At 45.5% G+C, this 23,007-nt stretch overlaps 1 protein-coding gene across 13 annotated transcripts in view; it reads left to right on the top strand.

The window, feature by feature from the left end:
- The window catches only part of DMD (dystrophin), a 1,219,670-nt gene extending 1,210,928 nt beyond the window's left edge, over positions 1-8,742 (top strand). For 7 of the 13 annotated variants that reach the window (XM_061999893.1, XM_061999885.1, XM_061999868.1 and 4 more), the window contains one exon: positions 6,300-8,742. In XM_061999893.1, the coding sequence (XP_061855877.1) occupies positions 6,300-6,397 (98 nt within the window). In that variant the 3' untranslated portion in view covers positions 6,398-8,742. The remainder of the gene's footprint in view (positions 1-6,299) is intronic. The other 6 variants (XM_061999876.1, XM_061999845.1, XM_061999923.1 and 3 more) reach the window with 2 other exon arrangements.
- Positions 8,743-23,007: the final 14,265 nt, after the last annotated feature.

The following is a 23,007-nucleotide window of genomic DNA, read 5'->3' as shown; positions in this document are numbered from 1 at the left end:
TTACATCCTCCCATGTGGAAACTGAGAAATGGGGAGGAGAAGATAATACATTGAAATTAAGCCTCTGTATGATAAATGTGACCAGCAAATATGCTGCAGTCATTGACTTGTGTTCTGTTACTCTTATATGTAAGCACAACAGAGAGGTCCATGTTTCTTGCTGTTCTGCTTACGTGCTCACAATTGTATTTGCATCTCTGCGCCAATGTACCAACTATCATCTCCAGTAATTAAATAGGGGGTTTTTTTCTTTTTCTTTAGAACAGTGAGAGTTGAGAGGTATAAGAGATTCTGGTGGTTTAATTTCCTGATGTACCATTGCAGAATGAAGAGTGCTACTAACATTCACCAGCTCCACAGTGTTGTGTTCAGCAATGCAAATGGGTGATCTTTTTCACTGTGCACCTTGAACTTGGTTGGTTGGATGCAAAACTGATTTTAGAGTTTTTAAGTCACAGCTTGTTAATGGAAGAAAACATTTTGCTCTATGTTGTCATAGCACCTTTGAAAGTATTTCCAGAGAGCCTTGATTTTTTCCTCTGTGAAGCTGCTCTTCACTCGCCAACCAGATATAACATTTGAAAGATGAATTCCTAGCAAAAATTGTTATTAAAGATAAAATATTCAGAGACTGCCTGAGTGCAATTGCAAGTAGCTGTGAAATGACCTTCCCTGCACAGAAGATGTTCGGTATGGCTGAGGCAGAAATTGGAGGGTAACTCGGTTTGCAAACTTCTGCTGGTGCAGAGAGAGGGTGCTCATGGAAACACTACGCTGGGGGTTTTTGCAGAGCTGTTGTGAGCCCCCAGTCGCAGACAGGCTCCCATGGGTAAGCCAGGATTCGTTCTGAAGTACAGTACACATCGGCTGTAGGAGCTGGCACAGCTCCAGTTGCTTTGAAGTGGAAGATCCTGGGTGCAGGTTAAAAGTCTGTCCTCAAATGCCAGGTCTTCTCATAGGGATGAAAAAAGGGTGCTTAGGATGTTATCAACAGACTTCACCAGGCAAGAAATTTTATGGCAATTATTTCAAATTCAATCCTTCATGTTCTTGGCTCACACAGTCTGAGAATTGCTCTGCAGTCCAGCAAAACAGGTTGTTGATTTCCAGTATCCTCATTCATATTTATTCATATTATTCAGGAAAAGTTTCTGCTGCTGAGGGCGTATTTGATACAATTAATACAATAAAGTGAATATTAGAAAAATGGGTATGTCCTACCTGATCAGATTCCAGCAGCTTAGCCATAAAAAAGTTTACTTCAATGAAAAAACTATTTTACTGTGAGGGTGAGGGAGCCCTGGCACAAGCTGCCCAGGGAGGGTGTGGAGTCTCCTCCCTTGGAGGTCTTCAAGACCCGCCTGGACATGTTCCTATGCAACCTGATCTAGATGAACCTGCTTCTACAGGGGGGTTGGACTAGATGATCTCTAAAGGTCCCTTCCAACCCCTACCATTCTATGATTCTGTGAATCATTCATGGCTCTCCAGTTATGTTTCTGGTCGATGGCAGTTCCAGAGGGACCTTGGTAACTTGCAGAGCTGAATATAAACCACAATTCTCCACCAGCTTATGAAGAGTGAAGAGTTCAAATCCATTTGCACCAAGGCAGATCATGTGGTTTTAAACCCTCCCAGCTAGGTTTTGATCCCATTACTCATGTTAAGTATTGTCTTTGTGTGTAATCCCATGGATTTTGTGGCATTACTCAATATTAATAAGGGTATCAAAATCCAAGCCACAACAGGAAGGATTTTTCTTTTGCTGGGGAAGGGTTAGAAATCTGTGCTGCTAAAAAAAGCACTGCATTGTGTTGGGGTTTCTTAATTTACTTTCTATCCTCTCTTTCAAGTCTTGAGTGCGCCACATTTATTTCTCTGACAAGCCGTAGTATAAGATTGGCGTTCAGTTACTGTGCGCTCACCCAAGGGTATTAATTCCAGTAGAGCCTCTGAAACAAATTTAGCAGATGTGAAACATGTCGTTCTATATGTGACCAGAAGTGATGTAGTTAGTGTCTGCAGATAGAGGTGTCTTCTACTTTCAAAGCAAATGCACCTGTGTTAATATTCCTTCCATTTTTTAAGTCTATGTTAACACTCTTCATGTCCATTTTGAGCTTTATTGATATATTTCAAAGTGTGTGTTACTTTTTTTCTTAAACAGTAGCATCGTTCAACCTTTCAGTGCCTCAAGCATGGAGAAGACTTCCAGTTTTAATTTCTTTTTTTTAAAAAAAAAAGGAATGAATGGAATTAATGTCTTCTTTGGTGGTGTAACTTAAAAAATAGGAATAAAAATGAGTGGACAGCTATGATTACTGTTTTTATAAGTACTTTTGAGACAGTATTTTTCTCACTGGCTTCTTAATTAAAAATGTCAGTGTGCTGCATTTCAGTCTTAGGGCAAGGAAGCACATACTCAGTAGAAGCAGCAGAGCTGTATGGAAACAGTCAGTGAATTTGAGCACTTATTTAGGTAACAGACATTATAGTACAGGGTGCATTCATCCCACACACAGTACCAGGAAATTATTGCTTGTGTTGTTCTCGAACTATTTGCTGTCTTGATTGCTCCAGCTGTCACATGCAAAAGAGGCAAAAAACCTGATGGCCATGAAGTGACATCCAGCTGAGGGTTCACCAGTGCTCCAGAGTGGCTGGAGCACAACTATATTGCCTGCTCTTCTGGCCCGTCCTCCCATCTCCTGACTGTCCTGGAGACTGCAGTCCGCAAGCTGTTGCACTTTACAGCTCAGCTATTAACATAAACTGCAATCAGTGGTTTATGGACGTGCTCTAAGCTGTAAACTCAGGTGGCTTGGGAGGAGACACACTGGTGCTCATTTAGTTTCTGCAGAGGAAATTAAGACCTGTGCTAGAGAGAGAGGTGGTGTGGATGCTGTGGGTGAGAGGGAGTTATAGCTCCTTAATCGCCCCAGCACACCTCTGTGTAGCTTTTGTGGAGGAAGATCTGATTGGAAGCATGATTATTTAAAAAATGTGACAGCAATTAACAGAGAAAAGATAGAGACTAGCAGACGTTCCTGTAATTTTTATGCATTAAAAGGATGCCTAGGCATCCCTGGATGCATAAGGTCTTCCTGGCCCGTGTTTTAGTTGCCTGAACAATTTAGCAGTTTGTACTTATTGTGGCATACTTCTGAAAGTCTTTTTTCCTGTATTTTAGATTGAAATTATTCTTTCTAGACCTAGCCTCTTTCTGTAAAGCCAGCTTGCCTTTCTTACCTTTATAGCTCTGTATCTGACAGAACAAAATAATATTAACAACATTAATAACGTTTTTTCTGAAGGTGGGGTTTAGTTTGAGTTGCTGTATGTCCACGGAAGGACAATCACTCTTCCCAAGCTGGGAGTGAGTGGTGTTGGAGTCCCCAAAGAGCCCTGAAGTCCCATCGTTGTTTCTAGAAACAACAGATGACAAGGAATGTGAAGGAGAGGCCACGACTCCACAGGCCTTAGCAGTGCCTCTGATGGCTGCTGGCCAGTTACTGTGCTCACCACCACCCTGACTCCTCTCTCTAGGGTGCTGCAGGTGAGGAAGAAGAGGAGCATTTAAAGCATAGAGGTTTTTGGAAAGTAGTGTGCAGGGTCAGGATGTTTGTAGGGTTGGACTAGATGATCTTTCAAGGTCTCTTCCAACCCTGAAGATTCTGTGATTCTATGATGATGCAGGTAATCATCTGGTTATTCCCAGAATGATTCTGGTAAAGCCTTGATAGCACAGGCCCCAAACACAGCTCAGCCACGCCAGAGTTTCAGCTATGCAGAGCACACCAGGGGCAGTTACCTTTCCCTCTGCTTAAACATCTCCCATCTAAAATTCATTCTTGCTTTCAGAAGGCTCTGTCAAATTGTCACATTCCATGGTGTAGTTTGCTGGATTGATCTCAGCTTGCGTGGTGCCAGTAAGAGACAGTATCCCTTTAATCTGAAATAAACGTAGCATACATTTGCCTTAAGCCATGTTTTGTCCAAAACTCGGCACGAGTTTTTCAGGCGCCGTTACTTGATGTGCTGACGAGCAAATTACAAGTGTTTTACTTAGGATGAATAGGACAGCTATACATTAAGGATGTAAGGATGAAATTGCTCTTTGATGCAACCGTTTCTCTGTGCATTAGTGCAGTTAGAAGAGTCACACCGGGTTAGAGCCAGGTACTTTGTATCCATAGGTGACTAACTGCCACGCACAGCAGAGCTCACTACCCAATGGGCAGCTTGTTGAGTGGCTGTCATTTAGATACAGCCCAGTTTTTTGTATTGGATGACACATAAAAACAACTTCTAAAAACTAATATTTGAATGTAAAACGTGGTAGTAGTTCTCCAGAGAAGCAAATTTCTCTGGATATTTCTCGAGTCATTTTCTTCCATTCCGTAAATGCTGATGAATATTAACTGGTGTCACTCCAAGTCCCTCTGTACTGTAGAAATGTCATGAGTGCACAACTGCAGCGATATTTGAACATTTGGAAGAGGGCAGCGAGTTTGATTTGCCTCACAGGGCAGGTTCATTCCTCTTGTTAAAAGACAGTTGTGCTGGGATGGACACCCACTATGTAGGTGTGCAATGGAAGCAGTCAGGCTCCAGCACATTACTGGCAAGGACTGCATAAAAGGTATATCCTGTATACCCTGGCCATGTCCTTTCTTCGTTCGAGTGCTCCTTTCTCAAGGGCCATGTCAAGGACTCAGTATCCGGGCTAATGCAAGGTGTTCCTGGGGAGCAGGAGCTATCTGTTGTGGGCAGATAGCATTGCACCTCTCATATTTTTCCAGGCAAATCTATCACAGGTACTCTCAGGTAGTAAATCAAGTCTCTCAGGCCATAGCAACACTCAGTGTTACAGAGTAATGCATCCCCTGTTACGTACTTCCAGTTGCCAGCACTCTGGGGAGTTCTTCCGTTGGGGGTCATGTGCACTTTGCATCTAAATAAATCTTTTTTCAGTGATTATTTTCTAACCCCTTTTTTAACTCATTTATGTGTTTGGCCTCAACATCGGCCTGTGGTGAGGAGTTCAGTAATACAATTATGTGCTGTGTGGAGTATAATTTCCTTCTGCTTAAGACCTTCTGTCTGCTCGTTCCTCCGTGTCCTTGCAAGAAATCTTGAACACTCAGTCCTTGGATGTTCATCTTTTAGGATGCCTAGATCTCTGTCACATTCCCTCTTCAGTCATATTTTTTTTCAGGAGACAGATTCCAGATGGGATTCAGCTGTTTAAACTCTGATGTCTCTGTTGTTTTTCATGCCAGGGGGTGTTTGAGACAGTCATAGAGAGCTACCAGTCTGACACAGGACTTGCAGGAGATGCACCCTGTCCTATACAGCAGCTGGAGACCAGGCAGGGTATGCCAAGGGCCTAGAATAGCAACTTTTGACAATTTTATCCCTCTTGTCTTCAAGGCTGTTTAGTCTCTAATTATGATGAAATCATTTTATACTGCTGATCAGCGTGCTAGCTTTCCTTTCCACTTGCAGCAGTGGTAAAATGAGCGTGAGAAGTGACAGGTTTCATCTCCAGAACTGTACTCTGTGTTATCACTTTTGTATAGGAGGACACACATGTTGTGGGTTATACCCTCATAGGTCTTTACAGTGGTTATGGAGGAAGAGAAACACGCAAGTGAACCACTGTTGTAGTAGTTACTTGATAATGGTGACATCTCTGTTTTTTGCTGGATTGCTGTCTGAAAAGCAAAAGATCTTTTAAAAACAACTGAATAAACTATAGCCGTTTAGTCTGATCGTCCTTTTAGCTATCTGTGCAGGTATCCTGCTGGGACCTCTTGTGTTTAATGATTTAGTTAATTACTACTGATCTGTTTGTTTCTGGTTTTCTCCTTGATAGAACACTGAATGGTCAAACACTTGCAGCACCAGTCAGAAACTTTTCTGTGATGCCAATGGATCTAACCGTTGCTCTTGGTGAACACCTGTAACAGTGAAGCTTCGTCTTCTTGGAACACACACACACAGACACACATGCCTGGCTTATTGTCAGCATCATTTACCCTAACTATCCAAGCCAGTATTGCTGCTAAGTGTTCTGCAAAACTGGCAGCTTTTGCTGACAATGACGTATTAGACTCATCCAGGAGACTTTTGGAAAGAGGGCTCTCTCTCCAGTGCACGCCACCCAGGGAAGGTGGAGAGTGGGACCTGGAGAGCGATGGATCTGTGTTCCTCCGGTTCCCCAGGATGCATGTTCCCGCCAACGTGCTGCCACGCCACCCCTGTTTAATTTCCTCTTCTTTGACTTTCTTTTTCAGGCCACAATGTAGGGAGCCTTTTCCACATGGCAGATGACTTGGGAAGAGCGATGGAGACCTTAGTGACGGTGATGACTGACGACAAGGTGTTAGAATAGCAAGATGTGTTTTGCAACTTCAGGCGTCCCCGCATGGTTTTTATAATATTCATACTACAAAGAGGATTAGACTGTAAGAGTTTACAAGAAAACAAATCTATATTTTTGTGAAGGGTAGTGGTACTATACTGTAGATTTCAGTAGTTTCCTAAGTCTGTTACCGTTTTGTTAACAATGGCAGGTTTTACACGTCTATGCAATTGTACAAAAATTATAAGAAAACTACATGTAAAATCTTGATAGCTAAATAACTTGCCATTTCTTTATATGGAACGCATTTTGGGTTGTTTAAAAAAAATTTATAACAGTTACAATGAAAGATTGTAAACTAAAGTGTGCTTTATAAAAATAATTGTTTATAGAAACCCCCTTAAAAAAAACCCACACAAAAAAATACTGAGGCAGTGCATTTGTTTAGTTTCATTTCAGCTCTGTAACTGCATCAGAGAGATTCATGTCCTGTGTTCTTTTCCTTGCCTATTGAACAGAAAAAGAAAAACAAAAAAAAAAGGGTATTTCCTGCAGCAACACCAAAATGGCCAACTTCACATTTGTGATTGGTTTTGTCTGACTAGGGCTGGCTGGGAAAAAAAAATGACAACATCTGAACTTCCAACAAAGGCAGTTATGTCACTTCTTTCCAATAGTATTAAGAGTTAACGTGAATCACGCAGCTAGTTTGCAATAATTAAATGGAAGAGCACATTGCATGACAGAGCCTGCAAAAAAGTTAATTAAGAAAAGAAAAGAAAAACCTCACAAGAAAGGGAAGAATTTAATGACCGTCCTATGTGCCAGCATTTCCTCTGCTGACTGAATTCCTGAATGCTGTTAGTAAAGGAAGGTAGCATTTGCCTTACCAGATTGAACCTTTGGACCTTAGCGTCCTGGGTGGCCACGGCCAGGGGCCAGTGCTTCAGCAGGAGCTGGGTACAGCTTTCCCCCACCCGCAGCCACAACTCACCTCACCTTTGCTGCAGAGGAGAAAGGGAGAATTTCCCTCCTGACCTGCTGTGGGATCAGCTTCTGGCCTGAAGCACAAGTAGGTTACTCACAGAGGATCTTCGCTTGTCCAGCCCCTGCTGCTGTTCACGAGCACGAAGCTCCTTGGTGCTCTGGAAAAAGACACCAGAGCTTTCCCCAACAACCCATGTCTTAGCCTGCTGTGGCAGCCGGCCCCAAGGAGCTGCAACGCTGTGAGCGACCTTTGGGAAAGGCTGTGGAAGAGTTACTGCTGTTCTCATGCACGTACGGTGATCAGGTGAAGGTAGCCACACTGCTCCCTGGGATATTTATCACCAAAACAAAGGCCCTGATCCTTTCTCCCTCCCCACTTCTCCCCAAGTAATCCCGCACAGTTAAGAGTAACATGAGGGAGAGAGGAACTGAGAGCGAACCAGATTAGCCATCATGGCTGCAGCTCACGAGAGGGAGGTTTGGCTATGAGGTGCTGTCAACAAAAGCTTTGCCACTTCATTTTCTTAACCAGCTTTTAATTTTACCTTAGAATAAGTAGAAACACACCACCTGACTTTATATTGCAAAAGTAAAAAAAAAAGAAAAAATCTGTTACCTCTTCTTGTATGAAGTGTAATTAAACTTGGGAAAGATTTTATTTTGAATGCTAGTTAACATTGAACATGGCTAGTCATGCTATTTCTACCTCACTTTGGTTTTTGTGGTGTTCCTGACAATTACGTACAGATAATGTTACATCACCACCACGTGTCCATCGTGTGACCAGGTCTCATCGTTGAAATAATACCGACAATGACAAATCATTTACAAAAGTAGGTACAATTCCCCCTAACCTCCGCTTTCCTAAGAAAGAGCTTTTGTAACACTTTATTACAACAGGAACCCTTGGTATTTCTCACGGTCTTTTTTTTTTATCAGAAGGTTTAAACTGAGACCCGAGAGAAAGATGGGTTTCTTTTTGTTTTTTTCTCCCTTTATACCATTAAACCTTTTCTTCAGAAGAAAAAAAAAAGGAAGAAATAGGGATTGCACGGTTGTTTTCATCAGGGTTTTGTTTTGTTTGCATTACTTTCTAGATCTTAGTTTTGGAGTGAGTCTGTCTGAAAAATATTTAAAAAGTTGAAAGCTTTATCGCTGCTTTTTTAAGCATAATTTGGGATTTATTTCATGTTCCTTATAATGACAAAAGTATTAAACTGTAAAACATAATCAGTGTAGCTGAATCACTTAAATACCATATGGCATGTTATTTCATTGTTACTCAGTACCGGTTTATTACTTGAGTATCATAATATATTGTGTTTTAACACCAACACTGTAACATTTACTAATTATTTTTATAAACTTCTGTTTTACTGCATTTTTTTTTCACAACATACCAAATTTCACCAAATATATGCCTTACTATTGTATTATATACTGCTTTACTGTGTATATCAATAAAGCACGCAGTTATGTTATAAGCAGTGCTGTATTTGCTACAGTGGTTCTGGAGCTGCCCGCTGCCTCTCCCTTCCCACAGCCCTCACCTTAGGAGCATGCCCAGCACCCCGTGCTGCCCATCGCCTGGCCCCCTTGTTAAACGGACACGTCTTGGTGCCTCATCTGCCTCCCCAGTTGCTCCCCAAACTTTTTGGAAATTGCCAGCCCCATGCTTTCTGCCTCATTGCAGAAATGAGCCTCAGAGCAGATCAGTCTTCATTGACATTCACAGGGTCCTTCACAGGCCAGCCAGCCAGCCCTGCACTAGCCACTCCAGTGTGCATTCATCCCAAGGACTGCAGCTCTTCTTTGCCTCCTCTGGCATGAGATCCACAATGCTCACCCCCGCTGGCACAGGATCCACAACAATCACACCCTTGGGCACACGATCGTCCTCGAGCTGCTGGTGGCTCTCAGTCCTGCCATTGCTCTCCATAGGTTGCAGGGGTACAGCCTGCGTTCTCACCACGGCTTGCAGAGAGGTCTCCAGTCTGGTGCTCCTCCTCCCTCCCTTGCTAACTGTGGGTTCTGCATGGTTGCCTCCATCTTGCCCTGTTCTCCTTCCACACTACAAATTTGAGTTGTTATATAGTCATCACAGAGGTGCCAGATTGTCTCAGCTGGGTCAGAGGTGGGTTCAACTCAAAGCTGGGAGACATTTCGTGACCTGCTAGTGAATGGTAGTACTAAATACCAGAATTAACAGGAGTGGCACAAAAAGGCATGTGAGCAGGTCAGGGAAGCAGTAGCATGCTGCCACATCCCTTCAGTGTGCTGAAAGGGGCAGAGAAGGGAAAAACCACATACACATGCTCCAGCCCGACTCCACGAAGCCAGAGCTGTGACAGGCAAATCCACCCTGGTCATGCAGGTAATGAGTTACAGGCTGCCCATCATCTCACAAAAGCTTTGCACCAGTGCTAATAGGCTGACACGCCAGCTTCACATATTTCCCCACTCCTGCAGCCCCATTGTTTACAGCTCCTAACATCCCATCAGTAATATCTGATATTTCTGTCTGGCTCTTAAAAATGTTTTCCTTATGTGTGTTGAGGGTAAATATCCTCCTTATTTTAAGGACAAGGCTATTAACTGCTCAGTGTGTTTACTTTGCTCACTGGGCAGAGAGGAAGAGTTCTCTTTAATTGACTTCTGTGGTTTAACGTGCTGCCATTTACCCATAGACTTCACAGTCTTTACCTGAGAGAGAGGGAGAGATGGATGGATGGAAAAACTGAGTCCCTACTAGCCAAATCAGCAGTACTGGGGGGATGGGAGGCTCCCTCAAATTTCCCCTTTGAGCCACATGTCTCCTGCAGTGGTTCATGCTGACTGTCACAGTGGCAGACATTCATGACTGATGGTGGCATGTGCTAATTATCATCTACCACACAGCCCTCTCTGCTCGCTTCCTCTCAGCCCAGAACGTGCCACCCAGCTCAGGGCTCACTTAGCACCATTTAAGAGCCCAGCATGCCCACCGCCTGCCCTGTGTGACTGTGTGGGCAGCAACACCTGCTCTGCTGTAGTGATAGGGCAGGAGAAATTGGGAAGGGAAGCAGCTAACAATCACATATAGACATGCACACATACCCTCCCATCTTTTTAGATCGCATAAAGAAAAAGAAGGAAAGCAGTGACATGCAAGATGCTCTGCAGCTGCAATTATATGTAGCTCACATAGCGGCTGTGCTTGCTGCAGAGCAGCCCTAGCTCCACTTGGCCTGGCTCAGCAGAGGCAGTGCTGCAGCGTGCAGCACGGAGTACACATTTCCAGGCCTTCCTGCGTGCAGCCAGTAGTACTTGCTTGCAGTTCCTTCCCAGTAGCAGCTTTGAAGTAAACTGTGACTTTACACACAATGTCACTGTTATGTCGGGGTGCCCTGCAATTACAAACAAGTACCAGCTTTGCATGAATCAGGCTGAGGAGGCTGAGCAGAGACATGATCATGCTCTGCAACTACCTGACAGGAGGCTGTGGTGAGGTGGAGGTTGGTCTCTTCTCCCACATAACAAGTGATAGGACAAGAGGAAATGGGCTCAAGTAATGGCAGGGAGGTTTAGACTGGAGATTAGGAAGGACGTTTTTCACTGGCACAGGCTGCTCAGGGAGGGAGTGGTGTCACCATCTATGAAGATACTTGAAAGTTGTGTAGATGTGTTGAGAGACATGGTTTAGTGGTGGGCTTGGCTGTGTTAGGCTAGTGGTTAGACTCAACAATCTTAAAGGTCTTTTCCAACCAAACATTTCTATGGATCTGTGAATCTAGGGACTGCAGTATCAACCCCCCTGCATAGACATGTTTTATTCCTCCTTGCAAATGCACGAAGCAGCAGGCCCATGCTGCTAAGTTAGCAGGGCCTTTGTTTCATGCAAGGAAGAACTGTGCTTCTTGCTTTCCTCCAATGTGGTGCTCACCTCAGCAAGACTAAAGCTCTTGCTCTTCAGGCTGTGAAGCAGATAACAAACTGATGAGCAGTTGAGCTGTGAGGCAGTGTGATACAGCTGGAGAGTGCAGCAGTGGCAAAAGCTCTGTGCAAGGCTAAGGACCATAACAGACCAGGCCTTATCTGGTCATGAGGGGTACAAGAGAGGCACAGATGAATCCCCAAAGCATTTTATGGGAACAGAAGTCAAGTGCTGAGTACGCAGGAAGGTTTGCACAGGTGTGTATTTATACACTGGCAGTCTAATGACATACCAGGAGGTCAGAGCAACCTCAGAACACATAGTATGTCCCAAAATAAGATTAAAACTGCTCAATATCTAAAATACCTTCCTGTTAAGTTTGCACTACTTTGAGATGCCCTGTTTGATGATCTATGGCAGGGATAGTAGATAATTAAAAAATACCATCATGAGAAGATTTGTACTTCTGCGGCAGGCTAATTTTTAGTTGTGCCTCATTCACCAGACAAATGGTTTTATTCCAACACTGATGGAGGAGATACTTCTTTTGCACAGAAGATTAATGGCAGATGCCAGTATAATTCCCCACTGCATCCCACGGCAAGTGTTTAGATAAAGGCTGCAACCAGCTGCAGTTGATAAGACCTGAGACTACTGTGGTTTTTTTTCCTACCAACCACACACAAATATGCATATACACACACACACACACAGGCATTAAACACCCTGGTCTTCCCATCATGTGTGAATGCTTGCATGCACATTCATGCATGTCCACACACGTGCACACAGAAGCCCTGTGCTGTGCTCAGCTTGTTAACCATTCAGTTAAAAAAAAAGAACTGGAATCAGTTGTGTCAAAATATATAAAGCCTGACAACCTGCATGAATTCATCTTTGTTTTAAATTGTAACAGCCCATGCATTGCAGCACCAGAGCAGTATTTTATTCAGCAGTTTTTGAAGTTTCTTCAGGAATTTTGATTCCTAAGGAAAGTGGCCTTAAGCATGTTCTCTCCAAAAAAAGCACACCCATTTTTGTTGTTCCTCCAAAACACCTGGCAGAGCTGGCATGGTCTTCCAGCCTTGGCAGAAAGTAATAAAGACTTCAAGCCTATAACTTAGCTTCTTTCATCTTTTTTTTCCCCCTCCTTCTTCATTTTAATCTCATTGGCAAGCTCAAAGCTTTCCTTCAGCAAGATCTTGCGGGCAGACAGATGCTGCTAAGCTTTTCAATGACTTGTATTTTATTCTACCTGTTATTGCTGACTTTGTCTTCTGCGGTAAAGAAATTTTTAAGACAAAACAATGCATGAAGGGAAAAGACTAGTTGCATCTTTAAGTCTTAAAATGGCAGGTACCCACATCAAGCCCAAGAGTTTTCTTACTGCAAAGTCCCAATACTGTTAACATCTGCATACTTTTATCAGTTGTACGTAGGAGTCTCTATCCTCCCCTTTTTCAGGATGTAAAGATTTCTTAAAAGTTCGTTAATACTTAGGATGGTCTTCCTCTCTCAGCAAAAAGTCCAGTTTAAAATCCACTTGGTGGTCCATCACCAGTGTTGTTCCCCAGGGCTCAGTGTTTATCAATGATCTGGATGGGCGGATCGAGTGCACTCAGTAAATTCACAGATGACATCAAGCTGGTCAGGTGCATAGACCTGCTTGAGGACAGGAAGGCTCTTCAGAGGGATCTGGACAGGTTGGAACAATGGACTGAGGCCAATTGTATGATGTTCAACAAGGCCAAGGAGCAGGTCCTGCATTTGAGCCACAACAACCCCAGGCAATGCTACAGGCTTGGGGCAGAGTGGCTGGAAAGCTGTCCTGCAGAAAAGGACCTAGGTGTGTTGGTCGACAGCAGGCTGAATATGAACTAGCGGTGTGACCAGGTGGCCAAGAAGGCCAATGACATCTGGCCTGTATCAGAAATAGTGTGGCCAGCAGGAACAAGGAAGTGACTGTCCCCCTGTACTTGGTGCTGCTGAGGCCACACCTTGAATACTATGTTGAGTTCTGGGCCCCTTACTACAGGAACGACTTTGAGGTGCTGGAGTGTGTCCTGGAGTGTGTCCAGAGATAGAAAACGAAGCTGGTGAAGGGTCTTGAGCACAAGTCTAATGAGGAGCAGTTGAGGGAGCTGGGATTATTTAGCCTGGAGAAGAGGAGATTTGACCTGAAAGGAGGTTGTGGCAAAGTGGGGATTGGTCTCTTCTCCTGTGTAAGAAGCCATAGGACAAGAGGAAGTGACATCAAGTTGTTCCAGGGGAGGTTTAGGCTGGACATTAAGAAGAAATGTTTCACTGAGAGGGCTATTAAGCACTGGAACAGGCTGCCCAGGGAGGTGGTGGAATCACCAGAACTGGAGATACTTAAAAGATGTCTAGATGAGGTGCTGAGGGATATGGTTTAGTGGTGGGCTTGGGCAGTGTGAGATTAGTGGTTGGACTTGATGATTTTAAAGGTCTTTTCCAAATGAAACTATCTTATGAGTCTATGAAAATATCTTGATGTCCTGGCCTCATTCCTCATAGTGTCCACCAGCAGGGATGGTCCATTCCCAATCTGCCCCTGCATAGGCTGCTGCCAAAATCACCTGTTCCTGAAGCCAGCCTGAGTACCCCGTCATGCAGCCAGCAGGGTGGAGCTGCACACACCACAGCTTCACTACCTCTCTTTCCCTTGTGCTGAGGTCTTTCACAGAAAAACCACTGGCCGCAAACCCTGTCTGCGGAGTGCTCCCTGCCAGCACAAGGCATGTACTTAATACTGTTGTCTTTCCTTCAATGTGCTCCGAGTTTTTTCCCCTTCCACTAATTTCCCTACTGAGCCTCATTTTTTCGTGCTTCATTAACATCTTCCTTTGTGCCATTTCTAATGCATATCTTTACTTACAGAGCAGGCTCTCACCCCACAGCCCCTCACTTCCATTCCTATTGATCTCTCTGCTTGTTCTCTTTATGCTTAGGAATGTACCTGTGGACATGTCATTTAAGTCTGGAGTCCCATGTATGTTCTTCTTTGTTCCTTAGCATCTCAAACTGGAGTTTCTGACTTTTCGTATTCTAAATGTCTCCAGCCCTAAGGGAATCAAAGTTTTCCCTTTCATGAATGAGAGATTCCCTTCTTTTAAAGCACTGATGCAGAAGAGGATTAAAATCCCTGTAGGCATACTAGTTATCTTGTTTGTTTAGGCGAGGAGTTTTTTGCCTTGTTTTGAAGGAATTGTGTGGGTTTTTTAAGAACAGAGTTTGCCACCTTGCTTACTGCTGGAATTTGTGGTGAGGATGGAGGTTAGTCCATATGTCTACCAAGACCTCCATGGTCTGTGACTGCCAAAGGCAGTCCAAGGGACTCTGCTTTCAAAGGGTTCTGCAGACATCTGGGCTTATATCCTATGAAGGCAATTCACTAAAGTGGGCTATTTTTTAATACACTTTTAAAGAGATAATGTCATGGTTTGACATGACAGACTTTTCTGGTAAGGGGGAAGGGGCTGTAAAGATGGCTCCTGTAAGAAGTTGCAACTCTCCCCAGCTCTGAGCCAGACCCACTTCTGGGGCTGAGCCAATTAGATGCCTCCACGATCACTTTTTAAGAAGAAGCTGAAAGAGGAGGTTTCTTCCTCCATCTTCTTCCTTCTTCTGCCCCTTCTTCTTCTTCTTCTGGCCAGTGGTGGTGCAAGGAGTAGGAACAGTGAGAGAAACAACCATGCGGACTCCAAAGTCAGTGATGAAAGAGAGGAGGAGGTGTGCTGGAGCAGAGACTCCCCTGCATTCTGTGGAGAGAACTGGTGAAGCTGAGATTTATTTTCATTTCTTTAAAGACCCTGCATCAGCGGTGGAGACTCATTTTGATAATGAGCCCGTATCAGGGGCAGAGACTCATTTTGCTAAAGCTGACCCCAGACCAGGGGCAGCGATTCACTTCATTAAAGGCCCTGAGCCAGGGACAGTGACTATGGCCGGAGGAGGCCGTGTCCCATGGGGGGGACCCAATCACTTCACTGCAGACCCCAAGCTGGGGGCAGTGATTTTCTTCTTTAAAACTATGTCTGGAAGAGGCTGTGTCCGGAGGAAGGGACCCGATATCCACAGCTGTAACTGTGGGGAGGAACCCACGACAAAGCAGCTCATTAAACTTATGCCCAGAAGAGGCCTTGTCCTGAGAGAGGGACCCTGTAACTGCAGAAACTGCAACTGTGGCAAAGAATCCACGCCAGAGATATTCACCAAGGACTGTGTCCCGTGTGAGGAACCCTGTATTGCCAGAAGCTGCAGCTGCTGGGAACAACCCACACCAGAGAAGTTCGTTAAGGACTGTGTCCTGGGGGAGGAACCCCATGTTGGAGCAGGGGAAGAATGCCAGGAGTCGTCCTCATCTGAGAAGACAGAAGCGGCAGAGCCCATCCGTGAGAGACTGACCACATTCCCCACTCCCTGCCCCCCTGAGCCATTGAGGGGGGAGGAGGTAGAGACATCTGGAGCAGTGAGCTGGGCCCGGGAAGAAAGGAGGGATGGGGGAGGGAGATCTTAAAGTGCTGGTTGTAATTTTCTCATCATCCTACTCCCTTTTTGCTTTTATTCTGTTCTGTTTCTTGTAGAATAAACTTTCCTACTTTCCTCTCTAAGTCGAGTACTGGCGTCTGTTTTGCCCAGAACTGTAATTGGCAGCGAGCCCTCCCTGCCCTTGTCTCAATCCACAACAACCTTGCTTATCTTTTTGCTCCCATTTTGCTGGGGCCTCTGCCATCCTAACGTGGGTGGGGGTGAATGGGGGCACTGAGCAAGAGACTGTTGTGGTGCTACTGTGCTAGCTGGGCCAAACCACGACAGATAAACACTCAAAGTCATTATCCAGTGTGCTTATGGATATCTGCACCTCACAGAATAAGACCTCCAATACTTATGTGACTTACTGTGGATCTAGCAAACAAACTTCAAGCATGTTACTTAGGAAACTGGGCACTAAATGCACTCCTTTTTTGCTGCTCGCTTATATCTACCCCTCAGCACTGAGGAAGCCAGGGAGGCTGTGATCCCCCAGCAGGCAAAGCCTGCAGTGAGAAGCCCAAGCTGGCTAAATGTCAGGCATTAGCAGCACTGGCTGTCTCACTGTCTCAGAGCCGGACGGCAGCAACTGTTGCTATGGGCACCAGAGCTGCAAACGGTAATAATATCAAGGCAGACTAAGAGGGAAAGGGTAAAATAGGATATTTCCATTTCACTTTGAATATGGCATAAAATTAACTGTGGTGAGTAATTACCTATGAAAATGCAATAGTGATGATTCCTTAGTTTAGGAGGAAATCCCTTTATCAGTGGGCTGTGAGAGGCAGCTTTGATTTTGCCTCCCCTAAAAGGGCATTTTTTCTTTTGTACAAGATCATGGCCATGAAGTAACTCACATCAGTTATTGCTAAGGCAACTGTTTCATTGTGGTGTGCACTACATGGTATTACTGTTTTTCAGACTGTTGCTGTAGTGCACGAGTGGCCTTCCCACTCGTTTCCCCAACCCCAGCGGAAGATTTCCATTTGCATGGGTCTGGAGACTTTTGCTCAGCTCCACTGCACATAGTTTTTCTCCTGCTTGCCTCTGTGCATGATCCCAGCACTTTGATCCTTGCCTTGCATCCGCAGGATCACTTTCCTGACTTCCATCTGATTTATATAAATTATTTGACCTTTTTTCTTTTGCCTTCAGCCACAAAGCACTCAGTGGCCGCAAAACAAGCTGAGTGTGGCACGGGCTGCCAGCATCCCACGGAAGCAAAAGAGCATTAGTTTGGCTGTTGAGGCAGGGTTTGCATTAACAAAGACATTCATTGCCCTACTGCTTGCTGGCCGCAAATGAGTGATGATAGTATTGCTGGTTGGGATCTTGCCCTTCTTTCACTTTCCTACAGCTTTTTTTCTGCCCAGGGAGTTACGACTGTGACCTGGCTGCAGATGCCACTCACACAGCAAGGGCCACAATTGTGCTTTACCCCTCAGGAGCCTGTATACCAGACAAGCCCTCTCCTGTCGGGTCAGGGTTGTTCAAGAGCCAGAGTCTTTTTCCTCACCTCTTTTGCACTGCTTCGAGTTATTTTAAAAAAAGAACAGCATGTAAGTGAGTCATCCCAAAAGGCCCTGCAGGCTAGTGGAGGCTCAGTGAAAGGCCCCTTGCTTCTTTCACTGAGCCTGGTAATGTATCCTGGAGACAAGGCTTTGTACCTGCCCTGGGCTCTCCTGCTCTCTCCTGTAACACTTTAAAGGGTAGTCTGTGTAGGACTGTACAGAGAATGACGGTGGGAACTATAGTCTTCGTTAAGTGTGAGGCCTCTGGCATTAAGAAGCTTTGGTCCTTCTTTCTGGGGAAGGAGTTTTAACCTAACTTGTTACCGAAATTTGTCATTTCCTAAGTCTGGCCATCTAACAGTCTCACTTACATAAAGAAGGCTATTCAAGTTAAGGCTTCTGGTTTTACTCCTTTCTCCTTTTCCTTCCCTTCCCCCATTACCCCCTTCACTTCTCCCTGGAGCTGTAAGAACGGTGGTCCTGAGCTGGCAACAGAGCCAGCATCACACACCACATCCCTGATCACTCTCCCTGGCTTTCTTGGCACTGACAGAACAAGCATGTGACACTGAGACAGCTCAGCTTCATCAAATTTGTAGTGTGTGCACAAAGTGCTGCTGTGAGAAAGCTGTGCCTCTACCAGGTAGCAGAGCAAAGGGCACCAGAGCACACAGACAGCCACAGTCTCAAATAGAGTGCAGAGAAGCAGTGTCTGTATGTCTGTCCTGATATTCTGCAGCTCCCATTTATGATTCAACGTGGCTCTGCTCAGCACTGTAATGGACCATCTGGGTGTAACAAACACTTAGGGAAGTGCTGGATGCCATAAACTAGACAGTCACTTAAAAAGCCCTAAGATCCTGAAAGACAGAGAGTTGTGTGGTGTGCTTTTCTGCATTTTTACCACACAAGAAATTGAGAAATCCTGCGGGTGGGATTCATTATGTGCAGTACATTATCCTGTGACATGGAGAAGAGACACGGGATCCTTCCCAAAATATCCTTCCCCCTTGATAAATTGCAGGAAGCAGGACTGAAGCTGCACAGCATGAAGGATAACCTACTTAAGATGAACACGTGCACGATGCTATCAGCAATATTGATGCAGTTACCAGACCTCACGACGTGTTTGAGGAAAGGGTACAGAAGCACATGAGAGCCAGTAGCTTCAATGCAAAACCACCTCACATTTCCCCCAGGCTGGGTTTTTCCCTCAGCTCCAGGATGTTTGCTTACTGCAGCATTACTCCTCCCACGTAGTGTGAATACAAATGTAGGAAACAGAAAACGGGGGGAATATTTTGTGTGCAAATGGGTGCCAGAGGACGCCTGGTGTGTACATGTGCTAGCACACACTCAACTTTGGATAGCCCCACAAAGGTGCTTCCAGGTAATCAGCTGCCTTGCAGGGAGATGGCACAGCAAGGTTGGGGCTGCTTCTTGGGGGATGAGACTTGGAGCCTCTCTGGAGACAGATGGGGGACTGACCTCCAGCCAGGCCAGGCCTTTGCAGGGTGGAATTCAAATCCATTCATCTCACCAGTGGCAGGCACAGGTAGGGGGAGAGGAGGATGCACAGAGGGATAGCAAAACAGCAAGAGGGCAGCTCGTCAGATGGGGTGGTTTGATTTACACGTCGTGCAGGTGCTTCAGAAGATAATTTGGTGGCCAGGCACCTTATTCAGCAGTGAACTTGCAGCAGTGGCTTCTTATTTCTTAAGGCAGAAATAGTTTAATTTATGAAAGGCTCATGTGGGTCTTTCCTGGCTGAGGCAGGAGCACCAGCGGACTGATGTTCTCCAAGGCAGTCATCCGTTAACGGGCAATTTCCCCATCCTTCCCTGAACTCCACGGCCTTCTGCTAAGCTTTGGTATGCATCGTTTCTGTAAGCATAAACCAGCATTCAAATTTTAAGTGCTTGTCAGAGTCATGGGTTTCACTTCAGTTGTTCTTACAAGCTACAAAACCCCAGGTTGTACACTGCACTCAGATAAAGGCAGAAAACAGTGCAAGGAGCAAACCACTTGATGATTGAAATTTCTCCTGAGGAAGGAAGGAAGGAAGGAAGGAAGGAAGGAAGGAAGGAAGGAAGGAAGGAAGAAAAATAGAGAAAGAAAGAAAGAAAGAAAGAAAGAAAGAAGGAAAAAAAGAAAGAGGGAAAGAAAGAAAGAAAAAAAGAAAGAGGGAAAGAAAGAGGGAAAGAAAGAAAGAAAGAAAGAGGGAAAGAAAGAAAGAAAGAAAGAAAGAAAGAAAGAAAGAAAGAAAGAAAGAAAGAAAGAAAGAAAAGAAAGAAAGAAAGAAAGAAAGAAAAAGCCCTAAAACTGCAGGAGCTAAGAAAATAGCTGTAAAACATGTCTGCTCCTTCTCCCTCAGGAAATACTTAATATGATGTGTAGTTACTATGCCATACTGGTCTAGTGTGTGAATCCACATCTGATCACACTAAATACAGCCATACACAAGAACCAAACCTACCTGCACATTGGGAATATTCTCTTCAGTCATAGCTAAGCAAACAACAAATCTTTCTCCTTTGCAGCCAGCCCAATGCCTTTACCACTCTTTGGTGATTGCACTGCAGTCTGCAAAGCGGTTGGTGGCACATATGTGTGTGGAAGCAGCAGGGGTTATATAGAAATATATATAGCTAATCAATGTTTTATTAACCCATGGCCTCCCAGCTCTAAAGGACGCAGCCAAACCAGTGATTATTTATAATGGCTGCAGTCTCCTGTCTGAGTTAGAAAATTATTTGCAAACTGCTTCTGATTTTCTGTGAGGGTTTTCATGACGTGCCAGTGTTTGACAGGAGCCCTTGGGCAGCTTTGCAGCCTGTGCTGAGCACACAGCCATTTGCGGTTGGCTGCCCAGAGGAGATGCCCAGGGGTGATAATGGGACTGGGTGCTTGGGGCACCTTCACTACCCACACATGGGCTCATGCTGCCTGGGGAGGAGAGTGCCTCTCACGAAGAGTGGCAGAGGTGATACCAGCTGGGAAGTCCTCATTTTGGGTTGCTTGGGAGGCTTTTTGTTACATATTGGCATGGCGAGGAATCAGGCAGTGGGGTGGATGACCTCAAACACCTTGCTGTCCACAGTACTTTCACGCTGGCTTGTAATGGGAATGTCCTCTGAAAGCGAGGCTTAGTGCTCCTGCTGCCAGGCTGGATTGCTGGAACACACATCACAGTGGAGAGAAGAGCATTAGAAAAGCCTTTTATTTCTTCAACAAGCAAGTAACAAGTAACTCTGTGTCCCAAATATTAGTCAGCTGTACAAAAATCCTGAGACATTCAGATTTCCAAAGTGTTTCTATTCCTTATTTAACAGTTCAGAATCAAGAGCTATCCCAAGTGCTTTGTCTAACATTTGCAAACAATTCCTCATTAACCCTGTCCCCGCCCAGTCTCACCTGCCTGAGGGGCTGCTTCTTATTCAGCCCCCAGCCCACCTTCTCCTGGGATTTCCAGGGCATTTCCCCCACTCCATCACTCCATTCCTGTCTGCCAGCACCACAGGGCAGCAGCCTCCTCATCCTCTCCTGGGGTGCATACACAGCAGGTCTGCTGCTGGAGGAGTGATGGCTTCTGGAACTGGCAGCTGCCCGCAGTGTCTATGGCGCAAGGGTAGAGCCAGAACCAAGCTGCCACAGCCATGGTAGAAGGTCGTGGAGGACCTGAGGACCAGGAGGACCACAGGGAGGTTTCTTCCAAGGAGGTAGGAGCAGAGGGAAAGACCAAGCACCTGGAGGCGTGAAGACCTCCTCAGCTGTCCTGGTCATAGCAGCAACAAGCCTCGTTATCTGTGAAGTAGCAAAACCAGAATGGGGCAGGAAGGAAAAATGAAAGCTTTGCTTGATTTTAACCTTGCATAGAGGCAAGCATGACACTAAGAACCACATGGTCTCACACTTTTGCCTCAAGTGGTGGCTCACACAGGTGCAGAAAGTTTTCTGCTGCAGACATTGTTTTAGCTACAGCCCAGCACCTTCAGTCACTGTTGATTGCCACAATTTCTGTCACGCTCCTTCTGACTACGTGACTTTCTCACAAAGCTTTTATCTTTCTCTCTGGTTGCCTTATTCCCTCTCCATCTGTTTTGTCAGCAGCCCCTTTCCTCTTTTTCGTCTTCATAAAGGTGCTAGAGACTCTGCCTCCTGCCTGCCCACCTCCTCCTGTCCCCACACACCTTTCACTGGCACACACTGTACTTGGAAAAGAGAAATTTCCCTGCCAAGCCCTGCCAGCTCTCAGCCATTCTCTCCCCAACACCTATTGCTGTCAATTCAATAGGAAAGTAGCTCTTGTTCTGTTTTCCACCCCATAAACTTCACACGATGTGACTTGGCAGTGTGCTCCAGTGGACAGTGCTGGCAAAGAGCTAACACAGCTTGGACGTGAAACCCAAGCCCCTTGACCCATCTGCCAGTGGAGTGCAGCACAAGGTCCCACAGGCCCTGGTGCAGTGCTTGCACTACCTGGGTTTCCCAGCAAGTGACTCCTGTGGACATACATGGAGTTGGATGAACTGATTACAGCCTCTGCAGTTCAAAAAAGGAATGGGCAGAAATGTCAGCCAGATTTCACCTTCTTCAGGAAGGCAGAGCTGAGGCTGTTGGTGCACGGCAGGTGGATGTATCAAACACGAATGCTTTTCTATTACTGCTGGATGAAGGTAAGTGCAAACAATCAAATGTCCTTTCCTATTTTCTATGTCTCCCTCTGCGACGCTGATAGAGGGAATCCAAATGTTTCCAAGCAGGCAGTGCCTATCTGCAGCAGGCAGGCAATTTCTAAATGTATTAGCAGCACAGAGTCAATAGAGAAATACCAGTCCAGCATATCATCCAATTTTCAAATGTAAATAACTAGTCCACTTTTAATTTGAAGGACTCCAGCAGGGAATAAAACCAACCCTGGAAAATACACACAGCAATGACCGGTGGTCATAACACATTACTTTCAGGCGTGCCTGTTATTCTTCTCCACTGCTGCTGCTGTGACACAATGCAGGGACAAACGAATGGTCCCATGAGTGAAAAGATTGCTGAGCTCCCCTTCCCTCTGACAGCCCTGCCAGGTGATGAGAGGGCAGCAATGCCCCTGCCTGCTTGCAGGGTGCTCCCAGGGTCTCGTCTCACTGCTCCTGCTCCGGCACTGCTGGAGGTGAGAGGACCGTGCAGAGAGGTGTTGGCAGAGCAGCACGTCACTGGCAGCAATGCTTTATCTGTCTTCAGATACCCTTTTTGCTCTATAGCTTTGGCCTCAGAAGCAGCAATACCTCAATGTCCCAGCCCATAGCCAGCACTGGTAGGGCAGTCATGGGCAGTGTAAGATACAGGATGAAGCATCCACCTCCTTTCACAGTGACTGTGGAAGCAAGGAACCTCAAGGAGATCCTGGAGAGGAGGGTTAGGAACAATGTTTTCAGGAAAAACCCTCTTGGAGTTTGCTGGTGTATCCAAGAGAAAAATTGTTCCCATATCTACGCCGCTGTTGTACGACTGCTGAAGGGAGGCCTCTTGCAGCTTTACCTCAAATGGAAGCTGCTGGCTAACAACAAAGTCTCGAGAGGAGAGGATGTGCCGCAGCTGCAGCCCAGCCATGGCAGAAGGCTGGGCTGTGAAGCCATCTTCACCCTCACTGGGCACTGTGCTGCTCCTGCCAGCCATGGGTC

The sequence above is a fragment of the Colius striatus genome, chromosome 1 (genome assembly GCF_028858725.1).
Source record: "Colius striatus isolate bColStr4 chromosome 1, bColStr4.1.hap1, whole genome shotgun sequence".
Lineage (NCBI taxonomy): Eukaryota > Metazoa > Chordata > Aves > Coliiformes > Coliidae > Colius > Colius striatus.
This window is presented reverse-complemented; position numbering and strand designations above follow the sequence as displayed.